The sequence below is a fragment of the Neospora caninum genome, chromosome VIII (assembly GCF_000208865.1).
Source record: "Neospora caninum Liverpool complete genome, chromosome VIII".
Lineage (NCBI taxonomy): Eukaryota > Apicomplexa > Conoidasida > Eucoccidiorida > Sarcocystidae > Neospora > Neospora caninum.
In genome coordinates, this window is record NC_018395.1 from 3,055,823 (window position 1) to 3,077,723 (window position 21,901).

The 21,901-nt window shown below is 57.7% G+C and overlaps 1 protein-coding gene across 1 annotated transcript; it reads left to right on the plus strand.

The window, feature by feature from the left end:
* Positions 1-6,229: 6,229 nt before the first annotated feature.
* NCLIV_033910 (hypothetical protein) lies at positions 6,230-20,322 on the plus strand (the record flags this gene model as incomplete). Its single annotated transcript, XM_003883587.1, has 6 exons — positions 6,230-8,554; positions 9,273-17,214; positions 17,678-18,161; positions 18,639-19,047; positions 19,720-19,830; positions 20,230-20,322. 6 exons carry the CDS (start codon positions 6,230-6,232, stop codon positions 20,320-20,322), a joined length of 11,364 nt encoding a protein of 3,787 aa, XP_003883636.1.
* Positions 20,323-21,901: the final 1,579 nt, after the last annotated feature.

A 21,901-nucleotide genomic window follows, 5' to 3' on the forward strand; every position in this document is an offset into this window, starting at 1 on the left:
CAACGGGCGCGCTTCTGTCCAGAGATGCCAAAAACCTTCGAAACAGAAAGGGGTGAAGCCTACATAAACTTCGGTCGAAGGTCCGGAAGTGGGCCCGCCTGTCTCATGGGTCTGGTAAACGAGGTCTGTGGACAATGCATTTCTTATGACCTCTGTGAGAAGATCGCTTTCAACAGCGTTGGTGTTCTTGGCCGAAACGGGGAAACGAACCCGTTAACTGGCCTGAGGAGGCCTTAAAGGCAAAACGACTACCCGAGCGCATTTGTTGATCAAGACGGAACGATGCAGAGGGCGTGGTATAAGTGGCGACGATGGAGTCCATCAAAACTCGGCAGGTGCACTGCAAAAGACAACACTTGCCCAGCGGCACAAACGCGCACACCATGTTGAGAGGCAATTGGTGCATTGTCACGGATATTGTCCTTCTCAGTACACTAGGAAGGCAGTGTACAACCCGGCCACCAAGCCCAACGACAAAGCGATCACTGCGAGAGGGCCAGTGATCTCCTCTTCATCCAGACGATCTGTTTCGGACACACAGTAAATGTAACTAAGCGTGGTTGCCCATCCGTGGGTGACAGCAAATAGAAGCATCAGGACGATGCACCACCACATATCATTAATGACTGGGACCCCTTCGAGCATGTATGCTAAACAGAAGGGTATATAGAACAGGGTTCGAGCTATCACAGCCGGCAGTAGCCATTTCCGTGGCAGCATGAGCCAGGAAAGCCACGTGGTCTCATGGGAAAGGTCAGGAAGCCAACGGCCAATAACATCTCCGATGCTGTAGACCCCGAAGAGAATCAGGAAATGATTAGGTACGCTTTGATTATAATTCCATGAGACAGGCCCAACGCGGGGAAAGAGATTCATGGTGATGAAGAAGTTCAGGAAAATCGCTAATAACTCCGGCAGCACGCTCCGCAATACATGCCACATGCTATGCATCTCGGGGTCAGCAGGTTTGATTTCCATCGAGGACGGCGCTACACAAGCTTCCACTATACACTGGTTAATTTGTTCCTCCTCAACAGGGCCGTGTACAACAGTCTGCGATCCTTCCCCGTCAGAGGGCGCTTCAAGATCTATGTCGCTTCCCTCCACATTGTTCTCTATCTCCTCAGCCTCTGCCGCAGCGTCATCTATCTCACGCTCCTGCCGCCTTCGAATCGCCAGGCGCTTCCTCGCCAATCGTTGCTGAGCAGCCTTTTTCAATGCGTGACGAGCCCAAGGCTGCTGAAGGAGATAGGATATGCTGGCCGTATAGATCAGAGCCACTAAAGCCGAAAACAGGTAAACTGTCCAGGCTGTCGTTCGGACACCCGGACGGGTGTCCAACGGGAACACTGCGAAGCCGAGCAGAGTGCTGAGGAGGAATGCACCGACTCCCGCCAGGCCGTGGCCTACAGAAATGGAACAGACACAGAAGCGAAATCATGGAGGTTAGAGAAAAGGAAGCCCTAGAAGGTTCCTCTTAGAAGGTAAATGCCAGTTGGCTCGGGGACAACATTCACTGCGAAATGAAAGGGTTCTCTTCGTCATCGCGATAGCACATAACACAGGGCAGTCATTGCGTATTCTACGATATGTAGTGTACAGCCGGTATTGTTGAACGCTAGGAGTTAGTCTGTTTCTCCGTTGAGACAGCAATACCAACGGTAAGAAGCCTTACCTACAGAAAGAGCTCCCACGAAGTTCTTTGGCATAGCCCCTGCAATAACGAACCCTGCACCTTGTAGTAGCCCCGCGCTCAGCCCCGTTAGGAGGCACATTATGTGCATACTGGTAATGGCGATATTTTCTGGCAGATAGACGATGACGGGAGTTAAAGTGGAGAAGACAATTACACTAAGCCAGCCACCAATAACGAGCAAGCTCTTTCTCAACGCCCCAATGTACAGAAGGCACCCCTGAACAAGAAGGGTAGCGAGTTGAAACATTGCCAGAAACGAATTATCCCAGTGCATTGCGCTGTCAGTGAACAACTGTGTGCTCATATAAGGTGCAAGATTCATGGTGAAGTTCCATCCAATCAGAGTCGTGAACCCTAAAAGACAGAAAACGGCACTGCCAATCCGATCAGCGTCGGGTGTGAATGACGCTGTCCCGTCATACCTGCGACTATCGTAGATTCCGTCGGTAATCGACTCTGGGCCCCCGCAGGTTTCCCCCCCATATGCAGAGGTTCCACCGAACGCAGCAGCACCTCTGAAGTCTCGAGCAGGTGATTCTCCCCCTCCCACTGTGCTCAAAGGTGCTGCCTCCCGCACAGAAATGTCTGTCAAGCTCTGCGCATCGGGATACCGGAACGTCAGTGTAGATAAGGCCGCTGCCTGCGCGACCGTTTGCTGTGTCGGCGGAAAAATATGTGTACGTTGACGATGCCACGGAAGAACAGAGAGCATCTTCCCCCAAACCGACCGGTGCTTGGGAAGCTGTGGGGGTCGTGCAGACTGGCGAAGTGGCAAGGGTCTCGGGCGCGCCTCTGCGGGTTCGGAAATAGCTCGAGAGTGTAAGCTGCGGTACGTTCGCCCAGACCGCGGTCTTCCACGAGACTGCGGAGCTGACACCACGGACACGGCTCGTGGCTGGCGTGGTGAAGCACGAAGGTTTTCGCTACGCCATACGGGATCATGTACCCATACAACACAGGCACTGCTTTGCCCCTCCCTAGCGCTCGTACGGACAGCGCGAGGTTCCATGATGCGAGCAAGCCGGAGGTGAAACCAGAGGACTGTATCTCCCGATTTTGCTTCTCCGCTTTCGCAACCTACTTGCACTCCAAGACCACAAACACGCTACAGAACCTGCAACGTTGTGCAGTTTCCGGTTTTGTGTGTCGTACCACGTTTGCGGATGATGGTCCGCTCCGTGACGAAACAGAAATAGGATAAATAGCGACAAGAAGCAAACTAGCGAGAAGGAAAATGTTTCAGAGAAAAGGGATGTTTAGCCGTGAAGTTAGCCTCTGAAATGTATAACCGACTATCAACTTAGATGCACAGAAGACGCACACGACCGCAGCGCAGGCCTCGACTTTTGACTCAGACACGTATGCGTTAGCGACCAGATGACCCGAAACCGCAAGCTGCACACTAACGGAAAAAACACACAATGGTGCGTGCGGCTAATTGGCCCCCTCATAAGATGATTCAGGATTTTAGCAAGGAGCCCTAGTGCTCTTGCCTGCAGATTTCACAGTAAGTCGCGACTTGGCGGGCCTTCCATGCAATATCGATGCAAATATATCTCGAGCCAAGTTTTAGTTTACGACGAGAGGCGAACGATAAGCTATGACAGCCCGATGACCGCCGTGTCAACAAAGTGAACCGCAAATCCAAATCGGCTGTCTCATGCTCGCGATGGAGAAATGAAGTAGAACTGGTCATATTCAGTGCTCAGAGCGTCAAAAACAGAAGCCAGCACTAATCAGCCACCACGACAGCTCAGCCCCAAATCAAGCTGCCAGGTCTTCCAACGGTGCAGTGGAGGCACGTTGTGCGCGCGGTACTGGGGCCGTCACGCTGTTCGAGACTGTCTCCTTCGCATCTTTTTCTGCGATTACAACGTGTTTTTCTCGCCTGAAAACCGTGTGACACACTAAAGGTTTAAACGCAGTTGCGCTCGGCCCAGAACACCTACCCAGCAGCAGACGGAGTGCCTAATTTGTACTTACCCAGAAAGTTTGCAGCGACGCGTGAGAGCGTAAGCACGACGAATTCTGAGACGGAAAAAAAGTTGACAACAATGTCGAGGCGATTTTTGCAGGTAACGTATTTGAGCCAACAAGGTGCATCTGCTTATGGTATCGCCTTGAATAGAGGACATGGGAAAGCAACAGATACACACACGCCCTGTCGACCTGGTGGCTCGACCTGAGAAAAGATCTTGCTGCTACGGTTTTGTTAAAGCAGGCAACGCTTTTGAATGAGTAATTCACGGGGGCGTGCTGAGCTTCTGCGTTTATGTCACCGCATAGTACGCCCCAGCTGCGGCATGCACGACCTTATATATCGCCGCGATCTCGTATATCTTCCCTTCCTGTACAGGAGACGACGAAGAGACCGATGCCTTGCACTGAACTACCGCAGGTGCGAACACTTTCCTTGATCCATTTATTTGTACCACTGCACTAATATAACTGCCAGACGCCCAACCCAATGGATTGCAAACGACAAAAGCCGTGACAATGGAGATGACAGCAGGGATGATGAGAGTGTCGATCATGTGCAAAAATGCTCGAGCGGTTTGCCCGTTCAGGCAGTAGCAACTCCAGCACATGTGCCGTCACCGTGGTGAGCGTGTTTCCTGTGTCGACGAATTGCATGAGTCTCGATTGTATTTCGCTTCACGCGTATGCTGAAGAGACATGGTAGTTGGGCGTGCCGATGTCCCCCGCTGCCTCATCTGGAGACCACACATCGTTCTTGGGACGGCCCACCGAAGCTAGTGTGTCAGCCAGCGGGTCACACTCTTTGCCGACTGCGTGTTCGAAAGAACAGCTTCAGATCCCGAGTCAACTTCCTAGCATCCTCTCAACTACGCGGATGGCCTATGGATCCGAAAAACTTCAGGCGAGAGGTAGCAGCTACAAGCTATATCGCGATTATCGGCCAGCTCGTCAGAGAGCAATGATGCTCAATCGCGCTTCGATCCGCCAGAGAACTCGAGCTCAACAATGAGTCATGCCAAAGTGACCCTTGCTACAGAGAAGAAGCGTATATGAGAGTTCATTTTGCCTGTGCATTACAGTCTGTCCATCAGACTAATGCACTCCCAAGCAAGACGCTGCGGCACACCGTCTTCGTTTCATTGTAGTTCTGTCAATTCTTATCGCCCGGCCGAGTCCCGGCACTTTGTGTGGCAACACGGCAACGGTAGGCTTGTTAAAAGAAGCTCAGTGATTGGAAAACACTCAGTAAACCTTCTTTCATCGACAGGGGAGAATTGCCTTTAAATTTAACAGAATACCCCTCCCACTTGCTCAGGTTGAACCTCCAGTCCAGCGGTCAGCCACCGCGACAATGCAAGTCTTCACATTACACCAGCAGTGCACATTTTAACGCGGCTAGAGCAGATTTCCCTGTCTAAAAGAACACCCAAAGTGCAAAAGGTCCTTTTCCCGTATCGCAACACAACGCCTTGTGTTTACCGCTTTCAGTTTCAGTCTCCCGATTTCCTCACTTTTAGTGTACTTTTTCCTCGAGGGCTCCATGCATAGCACGTGACCCAGTGACGTGTGCCGCTATCAAATCAAGGATCCGCATGCAGGTCCTTCAAGCTGTTGTTTCAACTGCAATTCTGGGGCTTGTGTGTGTTGATCCAGACAGCTTCGTCGACGTCTATTCTTCCCCTTGTTTTCCACTTCAAATCCCGTCCGAGAAACGAAAGCCTTACGTCCTTCTTGGTGCCATTATCTTCCCATTTCCCCTTATCTCCTGCCGCGCTTTCAGAGAGATACACTGTGAGCTGACCCGCTACGAAACGAGCCACACACTTTAATGAAAAACAAGAAATAGCCTTGCAGCTTCTTTGTCTCTTTCGCCTCCTGCTTGTGTCGCCGGGGTTCTTCCATTAGGACAGGAAACGATTTGTGGCAAAACCTCCCCAGCTGTCCCATCCGTGGTGCCGGACGTGCGAAGACATGCATCTGTGTCTGACACCTTTTCCTCTGGTCGTTTTCAGTTCCTAGACGCCATGCCACACACGACTCTCCGAATGTCTACTGAAAAGCGATGTTGCATCGGAAGAAGACACACGGATGCCAAGATTCGAGGAAGCGTCGTGTTTTTCTTGTGAACCTTCCCCTGGCGGTGCCCGCGTGCGTATCCGGTGTCGGCGCGGCAGATTCGTTTCCTTCGTGGATTCCTGCATTCACGCATGCAGCAAGAACAGCCAATACGGCCCTCAAATAGCAAGACATCGTCTTCTAGCGAGTACCATAGACAGTCGTTTAAGGAGCGTGGATCGGCCGTGGAGGCAGGGCGGAGGGAATGCCTCGGTGCGTTGTAATGTGAAGGCACTCAACGGCCCCGCTGTAGTCAGGATATTTCAACGCCTTTCCTCTCAGCTCCTCTCTGCGACTGCCAACAGGTTGCGAGCATGTATCCACCAGCTCTCTCCAATTCTTTCTGACAACTAGCGTCGCGGACGCTCTTCTTTTTCCGCGCTGCGGCTGTTTGCAAACGAAGGAATCTCTGCGTCGCTTTCTCAACGTCGACAGGAAATGTCTGGTGGAGGGGTCCCGCCGCCGGCGGCGCCTTCATTGCGTTCGTCTTTCTCTCCAGATCACCATCTGTGGCTCTCTTCTCTCATCTGGCCAGACATCCCTCTGCAAGCGTCCATTTCCTGCGTCGCTGTCAATCCAAGGTTCACCATTTTGGCGACAGGGACACACACAGGCCACATCTATGTATGGCAACTCAATGCGGTGCATGCGGCTCTCGCGTGCCCCGAAAGCCGCGTGTGCCGGCTGGGCTCGAACGCGTTGCCTCTAGCGGCTGAACCACATCCTCCCGCGGCGACAAACAAATGCCGTGGGCGACCGACGCCGTCGGCTTCTGGGGGGACTCTGGCGGCTGCAGGTGCACACAGGGGAGACGTGGAAGGGAGAGAGGACGACGCACAGGCACGGGAAGACGCCACGCAGAGGGATGTGAGCGGTGAGGGAAATGCACACGTTCGCCAGCTGCCATTGTCCTCGCGACGTGGTGAAGCCGCCGCACCTGGAGATCTCCCGGCCGAGTCGACACCCGGCTGCTGCGCTGGCACATCGACACCGCCTTCCGGGGCTTCGTGCGAAGAAGGTGGAACCAGGTTTGAGGCTCCTCTCCCGCTCGTTCCCCATTTGATTTTGATCAGCGAGTGGGGCGGATCTGCGCCGTTAATCGAGTGCGTCTTCGCAGTCGCGGCGGCCCCGCTGGTGAGTGCTTGCAGCGAAGAAGTGCTGGTGTCTATACACTCGGACAGCAAGCTGCGGGTTTGGTCGCTGCTCGACGGCCGGTGTCTCTCGGCCACGAAGCAATTTCCGTACCCCCTGCTCTCGATCCGCGTTCTGTCCGACCGGCGCTACGTTGTGTTAACCGGCAAAACGGGCGCAATGGTTTTCGACCTGTGGACGCACTGCCGCGTATGCCATCTCTCGCTTTCCCTCCCGCCAGTTTCGCCGCCGTCGACTGTCTTTCGCCGTCTGCATCACGAAGCCGCGCTGCAGCCATCTCCCGGATCCTGGGCGCCCGACAGCGCTGGGGCTCCTGGAGGCGCGGGAGAGCTCGCGGCCCGCGGGAGGCGAGAGAGGGCGAGACACGCTCACAGGGAAGCGGAGACACCCGTCAGTGAGTCCTGGCCCTTTCTCCGGCTCACCGCGACGGCGACGAATCCACCGCCGGACTGCAGCGAAGATGGTCTGGAAAGATTGCGCGCTCTGTTTCCGAATCTCGGTGCTGACCTACCACGCTTTCCTCTCGCCTCGCCCCAAGGGGAACCAGGGCGAGGCAGAGAGGGAACAGACAGCACGGTCGCCTTCCGAAGCTCCGATGGCCACGCCTTTAACCCGTCACCTGTGGACAAACGTTTTCCCGATGGACTCCCCCCTCACCCTTCAGCCTCGTTGTCGTCTTCGTCCTCGTTTTCGTCCTCTCCCGTTGCGCTGTTTCACCAGCAGTCGAAGCCGGTACCCGCGAGCGAGCACGCTGCCCGTGGAGATTCCTTTTCGTTCTTGGCTTTGCAGCAAGAGACGTCCTCCTCGGACGACCTTGCGTCTCTCCCTGCCTTTCCTCGTCTCGACACCGCGCCTCGCCATCTCGCGACGCAGGAGGCCGGGAACCGAGCGCAGGGAATCGCGCCTCTGTGGCCCAGCGATTCATTCGCCAACGCCCCCGAAGGCGCCTCTGAGCCGAATCTGCTGCCGCCCTTCCTCGAGCAGCCCGTGACCGTCGCCGGGCTGACGCCGGAAGGTCGGCTAGCTGTCTGGGACCTCCAGGTGGTCTTGGCGACCTGGGAGGAGCAGCAGACACAGCTCGATGGGTTGGGCGGGAGCGCGATGTTCCACGGGAAGCGGGAGCAGACGGTCTTTCGCTCGCTGGTCTTTCAAGACACGGCTAGCTCGGCCCGCCGCCGCCAGCCCGCAGGCGTCTCTCATGGGCGCTCGCGTCCCGATGGCGAAACTCACCCAGGAGAGGAAATGGCTGTTAAAGACCGCAACGCGGCGCCACCCGTCTCCGCTGGGTTGGCCACAGGCACGGGGGCTGCACGCGGAAAGGGAGGAGTTTCAGAAGCGCCGCTGCATTCGAATTCCGCGACGGGGCGACGCGACCAATTTGCAGGAGACACGGCAGGTGACGCGGCGAAGGACAAGAAGAAGAGAGACAAAACCGGAGCCGGAGTGAGCGAAGGAGCTGCGGCTGTACTTCAGCCGATGCGAACAATGTTTGGAGGCATGTTTGGAGTTGGAGGAGACGACGAATCCGAGGACGAAGGTGACGACGAGACGGAAGAAACCAAAGGAGCCACGGGGATCGAACCCGTATTCGTCTCGAGCGTCTGCTGCGAGGTACATAAATGTGCAAATGTATATACACACATCGACATATGCGTGCACTGTATGGTTTTCTGCCAATGCCCTTTTGAGGGAATGAGGGAGTTGCCGCTAGACAGACGGAGCGATGGTGTGTGGAGAATCAGAACACGGAGGAAGATGCGTGTGCGCAGAGGTAGAGACAGACCTCGGGAACGGTAGGCGCAGGCAGAAGGAGGAAGGGGCTGCACAGCAGAGATTGCTTCGCCTACAAACGTCTCGATGCCTGTCCAGTTCACTCCAGGAGAACAGAGAAATGAGTGGACGATGTGCGGCAAGGAGAGGGACGGTGTCTCGCAGAGGGGAGAAAGCACGACACAGCTTCACATTTTTATCCGTTGACGAAGGGTGGAGATTTCCCGGCTGGGCATGCCAGCGCATGTTGCCGGTCTTCCGCGCTCTGGCCCCTCTGTTGCTGCAAGAAGTCTTCGCCGCCTCACGTCCAGAAACCTGAGCATGTTTTTTCCCTTTCTCATTTGCCCTACCTAGGGTCTCAACGAACTCGCTCCAAAGGGCGGGCGGCCTCCGCGTCAACGACACTGCATTGCTAAGTGGTCTTTCTCGTTTTTTTGTTACCGGTCGGTTGCGAATCTGTCCCCTCTTCACGTGGACCGCACCGTCTGGACCCCCGGTTCCAGCTGCCGTACTTTCAAATTTTGCTTTCCGTGTCGCACATTGTCTTTCTTCTCTGCAGCCCTCCGAGGTCCCCGAAGTTGGTGGGAGCGGCGCGTCCAGTCTCCTCTCTGTGACCGCCTCGTTTCTCGTGGCGCTAAGCTCCGACCGCCTCGTCGTTTGGCGCCGCCTGCCCCGCGTGTGCGGCGTGTCTCTGGCCTCACCTTCGCCGCTCTCCTCGATTGCCTACGACCTGTTTCTCGATGTCCCAGCCCCGTCGCTCGCCTCGTCGCGGGTGCCCTCGTTTGCCGGACTCCTGGCTGCCGACTCACGAGCGGCAGGCGAAGACAGCAGACGGCGCTCGAGCACCTGCCGTGAGGAGGAAGACAGCGAAGCGAAAGGACAAGTCGCGCAGAGCCAGGAGACGCTTGCCCTCTGGTCGGCAGCTGCTTTTGGAGACACCGGGCACGAGCAGAGTTTCCCGGGACTTCCGTGGGGCTGGAGCGGCATGCACCTACTCCCCTACTCGCGAGACGTGTCTCGCTTCTGTGAACAGCTAGGCGCCCTCGCGCAACAGCACCCGTTCGAGGACCCGAGAGCGAGAGAGAGGAGTGAGAGGAGTGAGACGGAAGGGGCTCTGCATGTCTGGGGGAGAGAATCTGCAACGGCGGCGGAGTCGCGGAGCTCGATGGAACGTGGAGCCGTGTATAACCCGTCGTGCGAAAACGTCGAGGCAGTTCTCCTCGCCTGGACCGCAGACGGAACCCTGCGAGCGTTCCTTCTCCCCCTCGGTGCCAACATCTCGCCGAGCCTCCCGTCGCCCCTTCGGGCGTCGGGCAGTCGTCGAGAGTCGAGCGACGCAGGCGAAATGCATATCGGTGCACGTCGAGGTCCCAGAGACAGGCCAGGGCCATCGGCGGGGCTCGCCGATATTGCCGCTCTCACCCAAGGCCTTCTCATTGGCCAACTACCGGACGAGCTCCTCGGTGGCGAAGACACGCCGACGCCTGTTTTCCTTCCTCTCTTCGCTCACTTCTCTTTCGCGTCTCTGGCGACTGCCGGGGTTCCCGCCGAAGACACTTGCGGAAAGGCTGCTCGCTCGTGCGAGCCGTCCGCTGCGTCCGCTCTGACTCCTCCCCGAGGGCGAGAGCGTGGGGGCGAGGCAGGACGTCGAGGCGAAGCACGCACAGAAGCACCACGGAGCACAGAAACGATGCAGGCGATCGTCGGAGGGCTCCTGTGTGTCGGTGTCTCCCTGGAGGCATCCGACCGCGTGGCCGTCGCCTCGTGGGCTCTGGAGGCATCAGTCGAGTCGACGTGCGGGGGGGGCGGAAGGCCGCTCGGGTTTAGAGAGGCCAGCGAGAAGAGTTGGAGTCTGTCTCTCCAACGGGAGGGGACAGGCGAGCTGTTGGCTCCTGACGCCTTCGCGAAAACGCCAGAAAGCGAGGCAATGGGTCCTCTGCTTTCGGCCCCGGCCTCCGTCCAGCCTACGCCGTCTCCGGTTTCTGGTGCTCACCCGCCTCCGTCGTCGTCGCCTTCGCCGGCGTTTTCCGTTCTCCGTCTTCACTTTTCTCTGCGGCCTTCAATCAGCGTCGGGGAGTTGTGGCTGCTTCCGTCGACGCTGCGCTCGAGCCTTCACCGCACCCTCTTCCCTCCGGTCCCGTCGGTCCTCGACAGCTGCGGCGAGGAAACAACTCCCTCGCTCACATCGCGCCGGAGGCCGAGAGGCGGCTGCCTCTCGGGGGCAAGGGCGCGCGAGTTCGTGGACACGGGCGTGGCGCTGCGTACCCAGTTTTGGCGCCTCGCAGCTTCTCTGGACCAGCGGAAGCACCTCCGACAAGGCCAGGAAATCCTCGTGTGTCTGGGAGATCCCGAGCGCCGGGGCGAGGCGCGAGGGCGAGGCCAGGACGTTGGGGAGACGACGTCCGCCGGAGGACATCTTCCTTCTCTTCCGTGGTGTCGGTCTCAAACCGGCGTCCAGCCTTCTTCGCCCGAGCCCAGAGACACAACCGGGCAGTGTACCTACACAGCAGATCGGCACATTTTGTCTTGGTGTCTCGTCGAGTCCCAAGGCCGGGTGTTCCTCATTTGCAGCGCTTCAGACGGGGCGGCTCTGGGGCTGTGTCTGAACCACGTGGCTGCGCGTCTTCGGCTCCATCGTCACCTGTATGGAGAGGCGTCTCGGCAGATGACAGCGACCGCGGCGAAGGCGTGTGAAGGGCCATCCGCCTCGGGCGCGTGGATGAAGCCGGCAACAAGCAGCTGCGAGCTTGCCTGCCACGCCCCCATGCAGAAGGGCGGAGACGCCCGCCAAGGCACCTCGACGGAAGGCCTTCTGTACTTGAGTGGGTCGCCAGACCTGGTGCTGTGGCCCAAAGCCTGTCACCAGTTGCCCAGCCTAGTGCATCTCCCCACGCCGGCGACGCATCCTGGGTTGGTGGCTGCCGTCGAGGCTCGAGGGGAGTGTCGGCGACTTCGCGAGAAAGGCGCGCGGAAAACGCGCGGGCCCTTTCGGGCGACGCTAAGGCCGAGCCGGGAACGCGGAGACAGCGCGAGCGGGCGAGACGGGAGTTTCGATGGCGAACGTGAAGCGGCGCTATGGGGAGGCGCGGCCAGGAGTCCCCGCGGCTCGCCCCTTCGGTCTCTTTCGGGGGGGGCGGCTTCATGCGGAGGATCGACACGTCCACCAGCTGTGGAAGATCTGGACGAAGACGCATTCTCTTGCTTTTCTTCCGAGTTTTCGTCTCAAGAATTCTCGTCCGATGAAACGTTTCCCGAGCTGGCCAACGAGGCGTCGTCTGCGTACCCTTCCACGTCGAGCTCCTCGTCCCTGTCGTCCTCCGATGAGGAGGACTCGCCGGGTGTCTCTCCCCGCGCCTCGCCCGCTGTCTGTGCTTCTTCGCTGTCGTCTAGGTTCGGTTCTACGCGTCGGTGTGTGCCGCCGCCATCTCGCATGTCTGTCCAGCCACGCACGCCTCTGTATGCGTCTCCGCCGGACGCGGTGAAAACGCAGGTCACCCACTTTTGCTCTCTGAGCTCGGTGCTTCTCGCCGGCGGCACGAGCCGAGGCGACATCCTCTTCTGGCGTCTCCCTTCCTTCTCCGTTTGCGGATATCTCCCTCGAGCCCTCCCTGCGCCGGTGTGCGCGATGCTCCGGGTCTTGTCTGTGTGCGGCGGACAAGGCGAGGCGCAGTTCGACTCCAACTGCTTCCTGGTGGCCGACGCAACGGCACAACTTACGCTCGTCGACGCAGCCAAGTGCTGCGGGTGCACAGACACCTCGAGTGCGAATCCGCCCGACACCGAGCTCCACACCGTCTCTGCTCGGCACCAGAAGACGGAAGGGGCTGCAGAGCCTCGACGAGGAATGCCTGGCTCCGCAAATGGCCCGTCCACAGATCCGGCGAACCACGCGAAACATGCAGAAGGAGCGGCGCAGTCTGCGACTGGCAGCAGGTTGGGCGAAGAGGTTGGACGAGCGCCGTGGGACGCCGACCGCGACAGACAGCGCATGCAGCATCACGAGCTAGCCGTGCCGAGAGAGCAACGGACCCACGCTAGCGTGAGGCCGGACGAGCATGGCTCTTCGACTTCGAATTTGTCTCCTGGGCTGGCGCCCGCGATGTCTGAGAAAGGGCTGGTCGAAAGCCCAATGTACGTCCATTATCGCGCCTCCACTTGGAGTGTTCGTACGCCCGAGCTCCTTCAGGCGGTGCCCCGACCGTGTAACTGGTCGGGAGTGTTTCCTCTGGAAAGGCCGGAGAGTGCGCCCCGGTGTGTCCATTCTGGGCCCCGCTCACCATGCCCAACGGCTGGTTTCGCGGGTACGCTTGAGGGCGGGTTTTCGCACGCTTCCTCGCTCGTGGCCCCGCACGCCATTCGCAAAGTTGCAGTGGATCTCTTGTCAGACACCATTTGTTGCATCACCGTTTCGGCGCGCTTCTTTCTGTGGAAGATTCAAACCGGACAGCTCCTGAAAGAGGGCCCGTTGTCGCGAATCTCGGGCGTCTTCGCCCCCGACGTGCCCAATGCCGACCTCTTCTATTCCCGTACCTTCCTGCAGAATCCGCATCTTTACTCGTCTTCGCCGCACCTTGAGATGACCGTTTGGGGTTTTGCTCTTGGCCACTTGCAACTCGCCTCGTCGTCCTGTTGCCGGTGTTGCCACTTTGCGTGTCCGTGCTCCTGCGCGTCGTCTGCGGTATCTTCGCCTCGCCGGCAGCGGCTGGCGACTCAGGAGGCCAGAGGCACGGCGACAGGCCTGGAGGCGAAGAAAACAGAGGCGAAGGATAGTGAGGTCGTTGCGTGTGCCTCGGAGAGCCGAGAGCAAAGCGCAGGCCAGGAAACACCCCTGGACGACGGCCTTCCCTCTCCCCGCGCCGTCCCGTCCTCGTTCGCGTCTGAATCTCCTTCCACGCTGCCTTCTTCGGATGCAGCTGCGGAGCGCCGGCCGAGTCGCCCGCGACGGCGCGAGAGTCGAGACGAAAAGGACCACAGGGCTCGGCGCCAGGCGTGGACTTCCCTCTGCTGTCACGCCTCCGCGAAAAGGAGCTTTGAAGCGCATCGAACGCTCCCGAGCGCCGCCGTGCTTCTTCTCCCGGTGTCGCAGTTTCTGCAGCCCTGCTACCCGCCCAGAGTGGCGTTGCCTGCTGGGGCTTCGCCGGGGGCGCCCGCGGATCGGGCCTCGGGTCTAGGGACCGATGGCGGGTCAAAAGGACCCGCGGGGACGGGATCCACCAGGGGCGTGGACGCGCCGCTTGCCGCGCACGCCCTCGCTCTCTGCTCTGCGTTTTTGCCTTTCGGCGTCAACGCGTCAGTCGACGCGGGTCTTCAGGAACTGTTTGGCTTCCTCTCGCCGTCGCCTTTGCCCCTCGTTCCGGGTGTGATCGGGGCAGATCTCGCGATTTCGTTCTCGTTGCCTCTCCTCTTGATCCATGGCCTCCTGCACGATTCCTACGTGAGACACGCCCTTCGCTCCGCGGAAAAGCACGCGAGAGTCCCGGGTCCTTCAATCCTCGCGGCCAACGCAGGCAGCCCCTGGCTCGGCCTCGAAGGCGCGTCGCCCTGTTGCCACCAACCGTCGCTCCCGCACAACTTGCATCTTCACCGACGAGCAGCCCAGAGATACGAAGTCTGCAAAATGGAAACCGAGCACCGAGAGCCGTCTTCGCTCCCCAGGTCTGCCTCCAGTTCGTCTTCCAATTTGGGTTCTGGCCTGACGGCGTCAAGGCGTGTAACCGCCGCTGTCGAGAGGAAGTGTGTGGAGCGTTTCACTTTTTTTGCGTCTGCCCTGGCGGAGCGTGATGCCGTGGGGACGCTGCATGCGGCGAGCGAGGCTGCGCGCGGGCCTGCCTTTCCTGACGCGATGTCGGCTGTTGCGGCGTGCGTCATTCAACGGGAGCAGCGGAGTCAACTGAGGAAGGCCGGCTGCAGCCCAGCCGCGAGTCCAGCTGCCTCGGCGATCCAGCAACGCCTCTGGCGACTTCACAAGCTGCCTGGGCTTTGCAAGTCGCCTGCGGCGCTCAAAGCGCTGCTCGCCGCTGGACCACCCGCGTCGCTGATCTCGCTCACTCCTCCATCTGCTCCGTCTCAGCCACTGGCGCTCTCCGGCACCCGCGGAAGCGAGGAGCACCCTTCAGGGCCACGCACTCTGTCTTGCGTCGACCTCCTCGTGTCCTCGACCTGCGACGCTCTCGATCTCTCTGGACTTCCCTCGATCGCCTGCAAGAGCGCAGGGGCGCTCCGGGTGTCGGCGGCGTCCCCCTTCTGCTTCTCTTCGGCGACCGCGCTTTCGCTCACGTCCAGCTTCTTGGCCCCCGATGCCACCGGCGGTATGGGCCTCGGCGGCAGGCGCGACTCCCGCGGCGCGCTCGGCTACCCCAGCCAGGGAGGCTTCTCGGGGCGACCGGGCGGATACGTGTTCGGCCTTTTTCTGGCCTCCTCGACCTCCGCCTTCCTCTCCGCCTGCGTGCGCTCCCCCGCCGCCGCCTGCCGAGCCGCCGAAGGCGCCAGGGCGCGGCTGCTCCAGGCTCTCGACGAGACGCAAAGTGGCGGCGCAGTCGGGACTACGGCTCGCCAACTGCAGATCCAGATTCAGCACCATCAGAAAGTCCTCTACCACCATCTCCATCTGCTGCAGTCGCAGCAGAAGCGGCTCGAGGCGCGGATGCGCCAGGAACGCGAGGCGGACGGAGCGAGCAAAAGCGTCGCAGACGAACCGGATTTCCCAAAGACGCACGGACCAGAAGCGGGAAAACAGGAAACGCATCCAGCTTCCGACAACCAAGACGCAGCGGCCTCCTCAGCTCTCGCCGCTTCCTCTTGTGCTTCTTACGTTTCCTCGTTGGGCAAGCACATCAGTCAGTTGCAGGCGCAGCAAGCCGCCATTCGCCACCAGCTCATAAGTTTGCAGCAGCAGTTGATCGCGCTGGCAGATGGCGAGCACTGGGGAGACGAGGGGCGAGCGGACGGCGCGCGTCGGCTTATACGCGGCCGCGAGCGACTCGTGCACGTCTCGCTCTGCGTCGCGACGGCGCCGTGGCCAACTCTGGTGGACGTCCGGCGCTTCTGTGATGCGCGCGACGCACGCGGGAGTCGGGGCGGGCCAGGAATCTCCGCCTTGGCGCTCGTGAACGGCGCCGAGAGCGCGCAGGAAGGGTCAAAGGTCGTGCCTGAGAACGCCTCCTCGTCTCGACCTGTCGCCTCGCCTCCACCGTCCACCTTCTCTTCTCTCACGTCGTCTTTCTCCTCTCTCTCGTCGCTCTCGTCTCTCGCGTCTTCGCCGTCGACTCCCCCCTCGTCCGGGGCTGCTGATTCCGACGCTCACGCTGACGCCTCTCACCTCTTCCGCCTTATCCTCTCTCTCAGGCAGGAGGAACGGGCGGTGTGGCTGCGCCCTGGGCCCCTCTCGTCGAGGCCGCGCTTCGGGCTTTCGGGGACTGGAGGCGCGAGCGGGAGGGACGAAGGCCTCCGGCAGCGAGGCTCGGCCGGGTTTGGCAGCTCCGAGCCTCGGCAACCTGCTGTGGCCTTCATCCCGAGCGCAGGGCGGCTGCCTCTGGCGATCGGCGGGTGGCCGTTGCCCCGGTTCGCCCTTTATAAGGACACCGTTTTGAGTTCGCCGCCGTGTGCCGAGTTTCTGCGTTTGTCGGGCGCGTCGCTGGCCTCCCCTCACGTCTCTGCAGGCACATCGCTCGCGTTTCTCGCCCTCCTCTCGGCTGCTCTGGTTCCGACGCTCACGCCGCCCCCGCCTTCAGTTGGGGCGCGCGCGGCTCTCATCCAGGCTTTCTCTGACACTTTCTGTCTCTCCTTCTTCCGCGCGGCGCCTGCCACGTCGTCTGCCGGTGTGCCCAGGCCCGTCCGCGCTGGCTTCGGCGCGGCAGGGATTCGAGGCGGGGGCGTCTCAGAGGCTCTGGCCTGCCGGCATCTCCCGTCCGGTGGCGCGGCGCGCTCTGAGTTTCGTCTAGCATCTGCGGAGGCGTCAAACACGCAAGACCCGCGAGAGGGTCGCGCTCGCCAACGCCTGGCCTTGGCAGCGGAGACCGGAAGGGAAAAGGGTGCGACGGCAGGAAGAGTCCCGACTTCGCTGACTCCATTTCCTCTCGATCCAGGCTCCTCTCTGCCTTCGGCGCCTCTGCCCTCTCTCTGGCTTTTAACTCACTGTTTTCTCCACAACTGTCCCTCTCCCTGTCACGCGTCCCACCACTCCCCTGCTGCTTCGGCAGCCGCGGCCAGTCGAGCTGCGGTGTATGTCCACTTCGGAGCCTGCCATCTGCTTAGGCGCACGATATGCGCAATGGAGGAAACGCAGCTCCTTCCCTTCGTCGATGTCTGCCTTCAGTTCCTGGGCGGAAACTGTGCACATGCGCAGGCGACGGCTGAGAACGAAGGGCCGCCGGGCGCGGAGGAAACAGGCGTCGCGGCGCTGCCTCCAAGTCTTGCAGAGGAACTCGACTGCGCGGGGCAGAGTGCAGTGGCTCTTGTTCTCCTCGCCATCATCCTCTACGAACGTCCTGGACTCTGCAAAAGTGGGTGGCGTCACGGCAGCCGACCAGCACAACATGCGCCGGGAGATCTTGCTGCTCTGAGCGACCCGATCTCCCTCCTAACGGTCAACGCGAGTCCGCACGTCGACGTTCTCTCGCGCACGCAACCCACAATTTCATATATATATATATATATATATATATATATACATCAGTGTCTGTATGTCGATGTCTGTGTCTCCATCCTTATTTGTATGCGTATTCCCATCAACGTATGTGTATGTGTAGGTCTTGAGTGTTGCTGCGTCCTGCTCCTTTGTCTCTGCATTGTGGCGTCTGTGTTTCACACTTTTTCCACGTCTTTGCGTTTGCGTTCCCATGTTCTGGAGGGTGGCTGTAAGCGCCTTCGCCCACTTCCGCAATTAGGTTCTTCCTGGTGTCTCTGCGTCGCGGAGCACTCCCGTAGCGCGCGTCTTGCCTCTCTGCCTGTGCGTTGGTCCTTCAGTTGCAGGATTGAACATTGGCACTATCGTGGGCCACCAGCTAGCATGCACGTTCTTGGGGGCGCTCCTGCCGCTCGCCGCCTCAGGGCCTTCGGCGTCTGTCGGCGGCTTCGTCTCGCATTCTTCGTCGCCGGGCGTCGGCAGCCACTCTAGCGGTGGAGTGCAGTCTGTGCGTGCTGAGCTGCTCATGGAGCTCTTTGCGCTGGGTTTGGGGATTGTCTGGGACTGTGCCTGTCTCTTTAGTCGCGCCATCTCGGCCCTCTTGGACGACTACGTTCCGCGAAGCCTCACGGCCAAGTTGAGCACAAACAACGGAACCGGCACGGAGGCATTGTTGCCCGACGAGCTCCTTCTCTGTCAACTCATGGCTGCAATGTTCGCCTTCACGCTGCGGCCGCAGTGGAGCGCATGCAGTTCGCTCATTCTCACCCGCCTCGCGCGCACGAACGTCCCGCTCTTTGTCAAAGTTCTGGGCAGAGCTGCCGGGTGCGTGACAAGACAGCGCCTTCTTTCTGGCGGCTGTAGACGCATCCTTCTAGGGGTTTCACGCCGCTCAGAGAACCGGGGGGGATTACCACCCCCACCGACCGTTACCCAATATGCCTTCATTCGAAGATGTTTAGAGGTGGAAAGCATATACGTAGTTGAACGTCAAAAGCGATACGTCGTGCTCACGCGTTTGCATGTGCGTGCATACGCCTGTATGTACATGCACGCATTTGTATGGAAATGATCCTAGCGTGATCCATGTACACGTATACAAATCAAATGAACTGTCGCCCATACATACATACTAGATATATATATATATATATATATATATAATTATCTGTGCATTCACGTGTATAACGTGAGAGACAAAACCGTGTTCCTATGTGTGTGTGTGTGTGTGTTTCCGGAAGCCCTGGAGGCGTTTGTGGTTCTTTACGTCATTCGATATGTGTCTGGGGGATGTGTGCTCAGGACGGTTGAGTTCGGCTCCGAATATACGGCGGCGGCGTTGCTGACGCTCGTCCAGTTCAGCGCGCGGATCCCTGAGCTGTCTCTGGAGCATCTCCCAGACATCGTGGAAGCTGTCGTCCGGTGTCTTGACCCCGCAGAGCCTCATCTTCGCCGCCGTGCGTTGAACGCAGCAACAGCTGCTCTGTTTCACCTTGTTCGTTGTTTCCCGATGGCAACTTTTCACCAACAGACACAGCGCTTCGCTGTCGGCTGCGCAGATGGGCTCATCATCCTCTACGACCTGCGCACTGCGACGAAGTGGAAGGTGCTCGAAGGCCACACCGGCGCGGTCAATTGCCTCTCCTTCTCGGACGACGGATCGCTCCTCGCGTCCTACTCCAGTGCCGACTGCACAATGCGCCTCTGGCAGGTAGGCCCCACCCTATGCATGCAGAATGCAAGTCAGAAAAGCAAACACATCGCTTGATGGGCCTCCCTCTATTTACATATACGTATATATGTTTTTGTGTTTGGTTGCATGCATTCACTTGTATTCGTGTACTGTCAGTTATACTCTAACTGCATATATATATATATATATATGAAAACGGTTGCGTTGGGACCCGTGGTCGATATTCAAACTGAGCACCGTTTTGGCATCGCGTTGGGGGAAGGTAGGTCCACTTCTGTAGAGGTGTAGACACGTGCAACATATATGGATGCACACGCGTTTGCAGGTCTATGTGTGTTTATACTTGCATGCCTACTTCGGAAACATGCGTGCGCGAATACGTGGATTTGACTACTGATACATTGTGGCAGGCGCGATTAGAGGATGGGACTGCAGTGCAATCTGCAGAGTGTCTTTGAGCTCCAATATTTCTCCGAATGTACACCGGTGTCTCACCCTTATTGACGTATACGCTTAGGAGCTTACGTGCGCTAATTTCTAAATTTTTATGCCACAAATGGTTTGTCTTTTCTCAGGTTTTCTTGTCCTGCGGTGAATCATGGGCATGGACATGGCTGCTACTCAGTGTTTGTCTCTCCAGAGTTTCATTTGGGTGTAACGATTTTTGGTGTTTGCGTCTGTTCACCGCAGAGTTCATCTTCTGGATTTTTTGGCGGAATTCTTGGCATTTCAGCCAAGTCCCAGAAGGTCATTCAGCTGCCTCCCTGTCCCAAAAATATTTTCTGGCAGTCCATCCCTTACGTACGTCATCCCGCGCACAAAAACCTAGAGTGATATGTATGTACATGCGTGATCATGTAAATTCATGTAGATAGGTATGTATGGTCATGTATAGGCAGATGACAGTAATATGGATACTCATGCATACGCGTATATATATATATATATATATATGAACGCATGTATCCAGCTTTATGCAATCATATCCATATGCATAAACGTATTGAACAGCCGAGTTAGAAAGAGTCAGGGTGTGTTGACCTTTCGGCAATCATCCATTTGTTGCGGTTCTCCTCTTCACTTTGCGTTTTTTCTTGTTTCATTCCTAACCGTATTGACCAAGCCGAGATGACCTGCTCACACACATCCAAGCCACTGCGTTTTACCTAGTTCCACGGTTTCCCCGGTTTGTTTTTTCAGCAATTAGAGACCGTCCGAATGGTGAACAAGTCCAAAACCGAGTGGATGATCCGCCGCGAAGACGGCAAGGGCTACATGGTCTTGGTTTCGTAACTCTCGCTGAAGGACAAACGACAAACAACGTATCCCTGGGGCAGCCTGTTCCTCTCCACACTATCAATCTGGTATGTATATATATATATACGTATGCATTCTTTAAGTATGAATATGATTGATGCTTGCGAGGGCTCCATAATGGCAGTTTCGAAGCAGGCGTCTAAGCGTTTGAGCAGAGAACCTGAAGTCCCGAAGATTCGGAGGATGCGAGTGTCGCGATCAACGTCGATTGAGGCGTTACAAGACGTTTGCCCAAGATTCGGCACCACCGCGCATTTCTGTTTAGCGACCGCCTTGCACGACGGCGGCTCCAGACGGCGAGCCTCCGTTTGCACAAAGCACCTGCTTTTACCTCTCGAATCTGGCGCATTCATGTTTGCATTCGTAAATAGATAGGTACAGATATACATTGGGAATGAGGCACAGATGAAGATATTTAAAACTTGTTGGTTCAAACAGAGTTTTAATTTAAATCTCTGTTGGTGGTCGCGTACGGCTTTTATGTCTCGTCGCCGCGTCAGGCTCGGATCTACATATTTTGCTGGTAGCGATTTTTCTGGGTACAGAACTTCAGCGAACGGCTTGTACAAGTGAACGCGAGTGCAGTGCTCAGCACATGCATCCCCAAGCGACGCCAGGTCAGAACAAAAAATCGCGGAACATGCACAAAGCAGAGTCTTACGCTGCTGCCAGCGCCTCGTTCATTAGGTTCACCGAGGGTGTAAACGCGTTGCTAGGCATTAAACGCCTATGGCCTTCACGATGGGCTGCAGAGACAGAGAATGCGGCGCCCAGCGCATTCCCTCTTCCACGCGTTCCGCACGAAGTCTAAATTATGAAGTCGTAGTGACCCAGCTACACTGCCGTAGGTGTCTCGAACAACGATACCGAGCCTTTTGAATGTCCACTGGGGGCATTAACGACAACAGTTGAGTGCGCACATGTTGCTCCCCCGCCGTCAATGCTTTCTGCCACAGCACAACAGCCCAGCAGCTTTTACTCGACCCCCCGTTCACTGCATCAAACCAATACGTAAACTACGTATCAGAGCAACCGAATCACTGATAATACTATTTTCTATCAATCAATCGCGAAGGTAACTCACAATTTCCCCACCGCCTCGAGTCTGTCTTACGGCGGGATAACTTCTGCAGGTTCTGCTGACCGACACACAATTCACAGGGACACAGGTGTTGGAAATACAGTTTTAAGTCTATCGTTTGTCTACGGCGGTTTTCTACCGTCTCACCCGCCCATCCGGCAATGGCATTTGTGTTCCTTCTGTACCGTCCACGAACCCGTACCGAGACGCTGTTTACTTACACTACTCATATCCTCACCTTTGGCTGCGGCTTTTATATTTTATGCGCTTTGCTTTCTTGACCTGAAACTGGAGGCTCACGAGGAGCGTCGGTAGTTAATACAGCATTGCCGGCGGATGTCTTTTAGAGCGCGGAGAGTTGAACGGAAGAAAGAAGAAAACGGGGAGGTACGGGCGAACTCTTACTCTAGGTGAAGTGATCAACCTGATTGAACGTAATCGTGCTGGGAGGTCGAGAATAATCGCGACTTTTAC